This window comes from Pteropus alecto, unplaced genomic scaffold (genome assembly GCF_000325575.1).
Source record: "Pteropus alecto unplaced genomic scaffold, ASM32557v1 scaffold25, whole genome shotgun sequence".
In the NCBI taxonomy this organism is placed as follows: Eukaryota; Metazoa; Chordata; class Mammalia; order Chiroptera; family Pteropodidae; genus Pteropus; species Pteropus alecto.
Genome location: NW_006441955.1, coordinates 4,616,327 through 4,627,238, shown reverse-complemented (window position 1 = coordinate 4,627,238; position 10,912 = coordinate 4,616,327). Strand labels below are relative to the sequence as shown.

The 10,912-nt window shown below is 39.8% G+C and overlaps 1 protein-coding gene across 1 annotated transcript in view; it reads left to right on the top strand.

Annotated features, from left to right (window-relative positions):
* Window positions 1-10,912, top strand: part of RAB3B (RAB3B, member RAS oncogene family) — a 54,886-nt gene that overhangs the window by 30,161 nt on the left and 13,813 nt on the right. Inside the window, exon 3 of the mRNA XM_006919191.3 lies at window positions 10,416-10,534. Coding sequence (XP_006919253.1) covers window positions 10,416-10,534 — 119 coding nt within the window. The remainder of the gene's footprint in view (window positions 1-10,415; window positions 10,535-10,912) is intronic.

The window sequence follows — 10,912 nt, the reverse complement described above, 5'->3', positions numbered from 1 at the left end:
ATACCTGCTGTGTGCCCAGATCTGTGCTGGGTATTGATGAGCAATAATTAGCTGGAGAAGACACTAATGTAACAGATTATAATTAATATTCAGTTATGTACATATTGAAGGCATTCAGACTAACTGGAGATGTCCAGCAGACATTTGGAAATTTCTATCCAAAACTTGGAAGTGATGGGCCCAGGGGAGGATAAAGACCCTGTGTGGGAGACAAAGCAGAAACAGGAGAAGATGAGGAGAAAGAACCAGTGAAACAAGGTTTCACAGAAGTTGAGGAAAGGAGAGGTTTCCAGAGGAGTGTGTGTTTGGGGGATGTCATCTTTGTTACTTAGAGCAACAGAGAAATTACATTATTCATCCTTCTCTCATTCGTTCATTTCTTTCTTCAGTCAGTATTTTTGGAATACCTGCCAGGTGCCAGCCATTGCTTTAGAAATTGCTGAGGTACAGAAATCAAAGTCACAGTCCATAACCCACAGTCTAAATGAGGAGATGGGAGTGGAAACAAACCTGATGTAGATTCTATGATTCATACATTCAAAAAATATTTATTGAATGCCTAACATATGCCAAATACATGGAGGAGCAATGAGAGGAAACCCTATGACCTTTAGTTTATTTGCTTTAAGTAAAATGTAGTGCTTATATCTTAGTGGAAATCATGGAAATCAATCGTCATATCTGTGAGAGGTTTGAGTTTTGAGTTTTTGAAGGTTTTGTGTGAAAGACCAATGCCAAAAATAAGAAGCCAGAACACTCGTCTTTCTCTCTCTCTGGGCCTTGGTTTCCCATCTGCAAAATGAGAGGGTTGACCCTACATGAGCCTAGCATAGGATTTCTCATATGTGAAGCAACTTTCCCCACTAGACTGAGAATTCCGAGGGCAGAGATCACATGGGTCTTTTTCACTGGCACACCGTAGACTTAGTAAATGTTTGTGGAATTCATTACTCTTGCAAGGGCCTACTAGCTCTAATATTCTGGGCTCTGCTGTTGCTAAAATAAAGGCCCAAGTACATTCTGTGGAAGCCCAGAAGGAATGAATATGCATTTCGATGCTGGATTCCAAAGAACTTCCTAGAAGAGGTGCCCTTTGACTTGGACATCAACGGTTAGAGAGGATTATGGTGGACAGGGAAATGTTATAAATCCCCAGTCCTGGATTCCAGTGACCTCTTTCTTGTCCTTTGCCCTCTTCCCTCAAAGATCTACTAGTTACTAGCTATATGCCCTTAGACTCCAATTTTTTCACCTGTAAATCAGTAGTGACAATAATACATGGTATGCTGGAAAGAATACTGGTTACGGAGTTAGAATACTTGGATTGTAGTCTCAGCCCTGCCAAAAAGTAAATAGTTGTATAGCTTTGGGAAAGTCACTTTCAGTTTTCCTACTTGCAAGATAAAGCAGTCAGACTGAATGAGCTCTAAAACTGGCTTCTTCTGCTTCTAAAAAGTCTGCATCACAGGGTCATTGTGGGATCCAATGAGATGATGCAACAAAAATGCTTGTGAACTATAGGGTGCTGTGTAGTGTGGTCTATACTACTGAGGATACATGGGTGTAACACCAAGCCAGCTCCAAGAGATCACACTCTCCATTCCTCAGTCCTCTGCTTCTCCCTGGCTCCACTGAACCTCCCTGAAAAGCCCTCTCCCTCTAGTTTCCTCCCATTCCCTTGGGACATAATGGCCTGATTCCCAGCTGCTGCAAAATAGGAAGGACTTGAAGCTTGGCAGCTGTGGATTGGAGGATGAGTGTGGGGAGAGCCAGCCTGAAAGCTCTCATTACCTGCCACCCATTAGACACTTCAGATATTTAAAGACAGCAGTACTATTCTCCAGAATACTAAACATCTTCCTTCCCTTAGTTATCCCCTGCATGATACATTGCTCCTTATCCCCATCCTTCAACCTGTCCTAGGGGCAGTGAATTGAATAGGGGAGAGGGAGAAGTCTGGCTGTGGGAGCAGGTATGCAACAGGGCAGGATCCAGGGATGGAGGCCCCAGAGATAACCTCTTACCAGATGTATGACCTCCCAAGTCCGCCACTTCTCTGGGCCTCCCCTTTTGGTCTATAACACAGAAAGGAACCAGAAAAAGGAAGTGTATGATCTCACAGATCCTTTTCCAATCAATCCTGGGGTTCTAAATGAGTTTTCCCCTACTCGGCGCATAGTCAGCCCTTGAGTTTCATTTGCAGCATTCTTATTAAGTGCTTACTGTGTACCAGGTGCTAAAATTGAGTGCCTTGGATTTAGCAAAATATAAGAGTGGGTCTCAAAATGCTCATAATCTAAAAGAGGAGACAAAGAAGCCAGTAACTATAATAAATGGGATGTGTGCAATGATATAAAGCCAAACCATTAAAAGGTAAAGAAAGTTAATTTGCGGGAGAGAGGAAGTCAGAGAAAGCTTCAGAGAGGATGTGACCTTTGAATAAGGTTGTGAAATATAAAAGAGAAGGGGACTGCAGACAAAGATCAGCGTATCGGCATAAGGCCCAGGGCTGCAAAGGAGCAGTGTGTTTGGGAAACCACATGTAGTTAGGCAAAGGAAACTCACTAGTTCAATGGAGGAATAAGAGGGAAGGAACCAGAAGGGAAACCTGAGCTCAATTCTGAAGGGTCTGTATGTCGAAATGAGAAGCTTGGACCACATCCTGTGGCCCCATCTTGTGCACTGTAGGAAGACAAGGAAGGGATTTAAATTGAGAGAGAGATGATAAAATTTGAATTTTAGAAAGACACATCTGACATTCAGTATGCTCTACCGAAAATTCGTTGCATACACCCAATAAATCCATCCTTTCAACAAGTCTTTATTGGAAACCTCCCCCATCCTATGTGCCAGTGCTGTGCCAGACACCATGGTAAGCAAAACCAGACATCCTGTTCTTGTGGCACTTGCAATTTGGCAGGGGAGACAGACCTTAATCAAGTAATTACACAAATAAATACAAAATTACAGTGAAGATGAGTGCTACAAAGGAGAAGCACATGGTGCCAGGGGAGCATATAAATTGGAGCATTTGACTTTGCCAGGATGGTCAGGGCAGCGTCTGTGCTGAGCTGAGCACAGAGGAAGAGTGCTGCCTCAAGGAAAGGCGCTACAAAGGCTCCAGGGGAATGGGCCTTCCCACTTCAGAATCCCCATCCAATGTGTGTTTACCTTCTACAGTAAACCGTCACTGTAGACTTCAAGCAGGTATTGTGTTGTATTCATCCTTTGATCTTCAGCACCTAGCCAACACCCAGAATCAGCACCCACAGAAGATCTGACAGAAAAGAAAGGAAAAGAAAGAAAACCCATAAGGCACTTTAGATATTTGAAGATAGCAGTTCTCTTTCCCAGAGAACTAAACATCTTCCTTCCTTTAGTTGTTCCTCCTGTGGTACAGTTTCAAGTTCCTACCACTGTTTTGGTCATTCTGCTAATTGTCAAGGTCCCTGTGACAGGTGATTTAAAACAGATATGTAGCCTTTTCAAAGAGCACTGGTCTCTTGGAGCCAGAAGACCTGGCTTTATTGAAACTCCTTTTCATCATTCGCTGTCTTTCACTTCTTTAAGTCTCAGTTGCCTTTTTTGTGGAATGAGGATATTGGTCCTTCTCTCACAGGATTTCTCTGGGAATTAACTGAGATAAGAAAATACTGTGTAAACTCTAAGAGCTAAACAAACATAGGTTTTACATATTTGGAGGGCTGCCATATGAGTGAAAATTTAGATTTATTCTTTGTGTCTCCAGAGAACAGAATTAAATCAATAGATAGAAATTACCACATGCAGATTTCAGCCCAATAGAAGGAAGAAATGTTCTAATAATCAGAACTATTAATCAGTAGGATGGCTGCCTTTTAAGGGTGGGCATCCAACATTGGAAACACTAAATACAAGTATGCTGTGGAAGGAATTCCTATTTTGAGTGAGTAGGTGGATTGGATAACTTTTAAGATGTCCTCTTAACCTTAGAATTCAACAACCTGATAGTCAAGACTAATGAAGGAGCTGGGAGAGGGCATATATGGCAGAGAGAGTAGCACAAACAGAAATATGAAGCAGAAATGAGTATGGCATGTGTGGGAGACCATGAGGAAATTCCAGAAAGAAATGAAGGATCTGTTGATGCAATGGAAGATAGACAAGATAACTAATATTGGTTACACATAACCTTTGTGCCAGACACATGATTCCATTTTAGCTTCGTGGGTGATTTCCAGGCTTACCCCTGGGTGAAGGGGAGATTGTTGGCCCCAGGAAGCCTTAGACATGGTTGGAGAACCTCCTATCTGGGAGGCTGCGGAGTGCGCTACTTCCTGTCCTGGGGGCAGAAGGGGATCTAAAATATACATTCTGGCTGGGCTGTAGGTTGTGTTGAAAATGCACAGGCTTTGGTCAAAAAACAGAATTTGAATCCTGACTCTGCCTCCTTATAGCTCATAACTCTAGCAATTTACTTAATTTCTGTGACCCTCAGTTAATTTACATATAAAATGAGGACTCAAACTTGTCCTGCTTCAGGATGATGTAACGATTAGGAGAAATAATGTGGAGTAAAGGGCATCCTGGGGAAAGCACAGTCTGCCATGAACTGGTTGCAAAATCAGAGGTGAATTATTTAAACTTTCCTCATCTGTAAATAGAAATAACAGTATTTCAAGGCTGTTTTGAAAATTAAATATAATAGGAAAAGTGCTTAGCATAATGCCTGTCATATAACCATGCTCAACTAGCCGTTTTATTTTGTTACTACAAATAATAAATGAGATCTCATATATAAGGCACTTATCAAAGTGTCTGGCACATAGTAGGTATTCAGTTGATGTTAGCTCCCTTCCCTCTTGCCCATGTGTCTGTCTGCCACACTGACAGGGCTACTGAAAGCCAGAGTAGTGGCTTGTTCTCCCTGCTGTTCACTCTCTGGCTAAATGCTCTGCCCATATGAAGAGTTCAATGAATGTCTGTTTCTTAGAAGTGAATTGATTGCTCTTGATGACATGGTCTCTTTCCTCAAGTAGCTAGTGAGTGAGTCATGCCTCTTTCTTTCTCCTCTTTCCTGTCTCCTCTCTGGTTCTATTTCTGAATCTCATCAGTGGGAGGGGAATCAATGTTCGTCAAAGTGATTTTTAAAAATAAAAGAGAGGAGGTTCAGGAGCGGTTCTCTGGGCCACTTTCCATTCAGCACAGGATAGTGAGAGCCGGATTGTTGTTGTTCCCAATCTAGCTTTTCTTTAGGTAAAACAACAATAACAATATCGATGGTAATAGCAGCAGCTACTATGAGCTTTAATGAGCACCTACTATGTGCCTGGCACTCTGCCAGGCTCTATCCATACAGTATCTCTAATCCTCACACAACCACTTCAAGGTTGATATTATTATCACCACTTCACCAATGAGGAAACTAAGGCTTAAAAAATTAAATAATTATGAAAATGATAAATTCTCATGTTTGAGTACCTATTATGAGCTAGACATTTAAAAAAACACCTGTTTCAAAGGCTATAACAAGAGATAAAGAAAGACCCAGTAATCCCACTTTTGGGTATTTATCTGAAGAAATCTAAGATACTCCTTCAAAGGGATATATGCATCCATCTGTTCATTGCAGCATTATTTACAATAATCAAGATATGGAGACAACCTTGGTATCTATTAATGGATGAATGGATAAAGAGGTGGTACAGTTATAAAATGGAATATTACTCAGCCATAAAAAGAATGAAATCTTGCCATTTGCAACAACATGGATGGACCTAGAGGGTATTGTGCTGAGTGGAGTAACTGAGACAGAGAAAGACAAATGCCATATGATTTCACTTACACGTGGAATCTAAAGAACAAAATAAACAAACAGAACAGAACAAACTCAGAGATATAGAGAACATTTTGATGGTGGCCAGATGAGAGGGGGTTCGGGAGGTTGGTGAAAAATGAGAAGGGATTAAGAAGTACAAATTGGTAGTTACAAAATAATCATGGAGATGTAAAGTACAGCATAAGGAACATAGTCAATAATATTGTAATAACTATGTATGGTGTCAGATGGGTACTACGTTTATCAGGGTGATCACTTTGTAAGTTATATAAATGTCTAAAAACCATGTTATATACCTGAAACTAATATAACATTGTATGTCAACTGCAATTGAAAAATAAAAAAAAATTATTTTAAAAAATAAGTAAAAATAACTAAAACAAAACAATACCTTCTTTCATTACAAACACCCTACAAAGTAGGCATTATTGTTTCTATTCCAAATGTGAGGAAACAGAGCCTGAGAGATGAAAAAACCAAGCTGTCCAAAATCACATAGGTGGTGAATGCAGAATGGGAGGTAAGCCAAGGCCTGCTCAACTCTTACACTCATGCATTCCCTTTCTGTTTGGCAATTTGCTACTCTTTGATGGAAGCTTTACACTGACACTTTGGCTGGAGGCAGCCCTGGGCAGGTTTGAATGGAAGTGACTTGTGGCATGAGACTCATCCACTCCAGCCAGGCAGACCCTGGGAACCTGCTCCTGGGGGTTACTCTGGAAATGCAAGAATAGTAACTGATGCCTATCAGGCACTTACTCCATACTAGGAATTGTTCAAGGCATTTTAGATGTAACAACTTTCTTAATCTTCACAATAACTTTATGAAGTAAGACATTGTTGTTATTCCTATTTTATAGACAAAGAAATGAAGGCCCCAAAAGGTAATTGCCCAATGAGGTGATTACACAAGAGTATGAATACCTGGAGATGGTGATCACTGGGAGCCACTTTAGCGACTGCCTCCCTTAGTCACATAGTAAGTGGTAGAACAGGGATTCACACTCAGAAGTCTAACTCCAGAGACCATGCTTTTAACCTCAAAACTATATAGCCTTTTGTTTAGCAAGTGGTGATTGAATCCCTACTGTGTGCCCAGCCCTGTGCTAGGCACTGAAAGTACAGAGATGAAACTGGTTCCATGTCCAAGCTCATTTATTATTCTATACCAGGAGTTCCAATTAATTAGACAACAACTGGTTAACAGGACTCTTCTGTCAAAGAGCTGGGACACAAGGCTAGGCTTCAGGCAGAGATGGGAGACTAAAAACTCTCCAGAGAAATGGTATAACGCAGGCAAAGTGAGGAGAGTTGAGACCTGGTGGCAGTGCAGTTGCTCAGAAATCCTGCCTGGGCCTCTAGATCACCAGTCTGGAAGAGCAGCTTAATTCTAAACTCTAGAGGACAAGATTTAAGTCTCCAGCCTGCTGATCGGGGGGTGGGGGGGTGGCGGGAGGGGCAGGGAGCAGCGAGTCTCATCTATAGTGTTGGCTCTGAGGAGCTCAGGAAGCAGAAACCAGAGTATGGGAGGGGTGGATCAAATACTGCTGCACTATTTCGTAGGCACACACACACAGAGCTTTTTTGTAGATATGGCAGACAGTGAATATTTCTCTCAGTAGGGCCTAAGATTGTGTTAAATGTCTGCTCACTCACTCGCTCACTCACTTGCTCACTCACTCACTCATCCATCTCTTCATTTATTCTTTAATTCATTCATCCATTCACTCACTCACCAGCTAGAGAAAATTATATTTGCTAGAACTCTTAGGGAGAAGTACTGTATATGGTCAGAAGAAATACTCTGATAAGCTCCTTGAGGTAAAGAGTAAGATACCCAAAGACCATGCTCAACGAAAAGGAGATAGTGATTCATATGCTCTCCAAGGATAGTGGATGTGTTAAATGCAGATTTTGTTTGGCTGAGTAACACTGTGCAAGTCTGGGCAGAGCTGAATTGATGAGGATATGGGGAAGCTGAGCCCTGCCATAAACATAACTGTTATCTTTGATTTCTTCTCTTCACATCTAATCTGTCACCACGCCCTATAATTCACCTCTTAAATACCTCTTGAATCTGGTTCTACTCCATCCCTATTGCTACTACTCTAGTTCAAATCCTGATCAGGTCTCACCTAAACCACTACAAAGATCTCCTAACTAGCCTTTCTGCTTCCAATCTTTTCATTTTCTAGTCCATTCTCCACATCACAGTCAGAATTGTTTGTCTACAGTTCAGATCTAATCATGTTATTCCCCTGCCTCAAAATCTTTGATCCTAAAAGATAAAGTCCATAGCCCATAGCAGAGCATTCAAAGCTCTTTCTAGCTTCATCACCTATCCATTTCCCATTTCCCATCATTTCTTACATTCTTCTGGAGTATTCACTGATAACAACTTTTTCTTCTGCCAAAATACCCTTTCTTCACTTCACTGCTTGGAAATTCTTCTTTAGAAAAGTCCCTGTTCTTCTATTGCCAAATAAGAACATCCTCAGGTGCTACTTCTGGTCTTGGTACAGATTCACCTGTGGAAGTCATTCTGCTGTCTATCACATTTCCAGTTCCCCTCCTGGACATATAGGATTGTACTTTCTTGGGTGTGGACATGTGACTTGCTCTGGCCAGTGAAATGGTAAAAGTGAAAGTTTTAAGAGCCAACACATGATTTACACACTTTCTTTCCCTCTGGTAGCTACTCTATCAATCTTCATTTTGGAATAAGGAAGACAAAAAACAGAGCACCTAGCCAACCCTTATTGGATATGTAACAATGGTGAAAAATAAAACCTTGTTTAAGCTGCTGAGATTTGTGTTTGCTTGTTACTGAATAACCCAATCTATCCTAACTAATACACTATCTCTGCTTTGGTATCTTCCATAACTACCTAAAACCACCACGATTCTGCCTTACTTGACTTGTGTGACACATTTTCTTTATACAAATTATCTAGTACTGATGACATACTACCATATATTGCTAATTATCAGTTCGTTATGGCATGTTTTGGCCACTTCTACTCTTTTACTGAGACTTACTGAGGTCAGGGATACTGCCTATTCTGTTTTTATATCACACAAAGTATGGCTCATGGCCAAAACAGTATACTATAATAAGTGTAGGAGTCAGACAGACTTGTTTTGAATCCCAATTCTTACACTTAAGGGCAATCTCTCTGAATCTCAGTTTCCTCATCTGTAAATTGGAGCAATAATATATACCCTACAGGGTTTTTCTAAGGTTTGTGTATAAGAGGTACAACATATGTACAAATAACGAGATGCTGTAATTATTATTGTTCCCATTGTTTGTTGTTATCGTTATAGATAGTGTTCAATAAGTGCTTGTAGATAAATCTTTCATTGATTGAGGTATAGTAGTATGTGCAATGGACTTGGAATCAGAAATCCTGGATTTAAGGCATAGCTTTTGTTGCCAGCTTTGAGACCTTGGGAAATTCAGTTATTCTATCTGCTTTTTTGCATTCTCAATGATAATATATAAATACTAATAACACCTACCTTGTAGGGATTTCATAAAATTTAAATGAGCTAATATATGAGGAAATGTTTTATATGTGCTGAAACATCATACACTCTAAATCTGTAATGAAAGATTGGCTCGTCCCTCACATAAAGACTGTATGGACATTTGTGAAGCATCCCTGTGTGCTCCAAATAACACCTTGCTGTTGGTCTTGTTTTTGTTCATTTGCTTACATGTTTGTCCTTTCAACTAGATTGTGAGCTGCTTGAGATAAGGAATTGTCTTAGTCATTTTTTTTTTTTGGTAAAAAGTTTATTTATTCTCCTTATTTAAGAGTAACACATACTTATTGTAAAGAAAATAAAAATACATGAAGAAAATTAAAGTCCTAGTAATTCTTGTCTCTCATATAGAGATAACTGTTAATTTTTGATGTGTTTCTTTAGTCTTCTTCTCTGCATATAGTTACAAAACTGATATTATATCACACATATAAGCATTATCCCATGTAATTAAATATTCTTACAAAAATAAACGCAATAAATTCTTATATTTTAACCACTCTCCTGTTGTTGAATATACGAATTGATGATACTTTTTCACTATTTAAATAAAGTGGTAACAAACATTTTTATGCATAGGTATTTTTCTGATTTTCTAATTTTATAGGGCAAGTTTTTAGAAAGAAAATTTCTGGGCTGAAGGATACAAATATTTTTAATGCTCTTGACACTTCCAAATTGATTTCCAGAAAGACTGAACCAAGTTCCATTCCCATGAGCAGGTGTGAGGTTGCACAGTCTTGCCTATAATGGGAACTGTAATTAAAAATAAAGTTAAAACGTTTTTTACATAATAATAAATATCCATTTACATTTCTTCTTGGAATTGTTTATTCCTTTTGCCCATTTTTCTACTGGGATTTTAATAATTTTCTTAATAATGTCTATGAGGTTTTAAAAACCATTATATTCTAGTTACCAAGTATAATACAAGATACTAATAGATACTCCTTAAATATACCTTGAATTATTAGTTTATTGTTCTGGGGACTTTCTAGGAACAAAAGTAGACTTTCTAGGAGGCTGACTCTTTCCTTTTCCCACCCAGGACACAGCTGGGCAGGAGCGGTACCGGACCATCACCACAGCCTATTACCGCGGGGCCATGGGCTTTATTCTGATGTATGACATTACCAACGAGGAGTCCTTCAATGCTGTCCAAGACTGGTACGAGATTCATTCATTCATTCATTATTCATTCATTCACCAGACTGTTCAAGAAAACCTAATGCGTAGGCCCTGTGGTACGTATTACAAAAATCTGGATGAAATAGACATGGTTCCTGGCCTCAAGGAATTCACTGGTGAGAGAACAGATCAGTAAATAGGCAATGAAAATATCATGTGACAGGTACAGTGATGAAGAGAGACACCAGGCTATGGAACCCAGTAGAGGACTCTGACCCAACTTGGGGAGTCAGGGAAGATGTCCTGGATTTGCTGACACATATGCTGCATTTTGTAAGATGAGCAGGAGTTAGCCAGAGAGGATATAGATAAGAATGTTCCAGGAAAAGAATACAGATGTGCAAAGAAGAAGGTAGA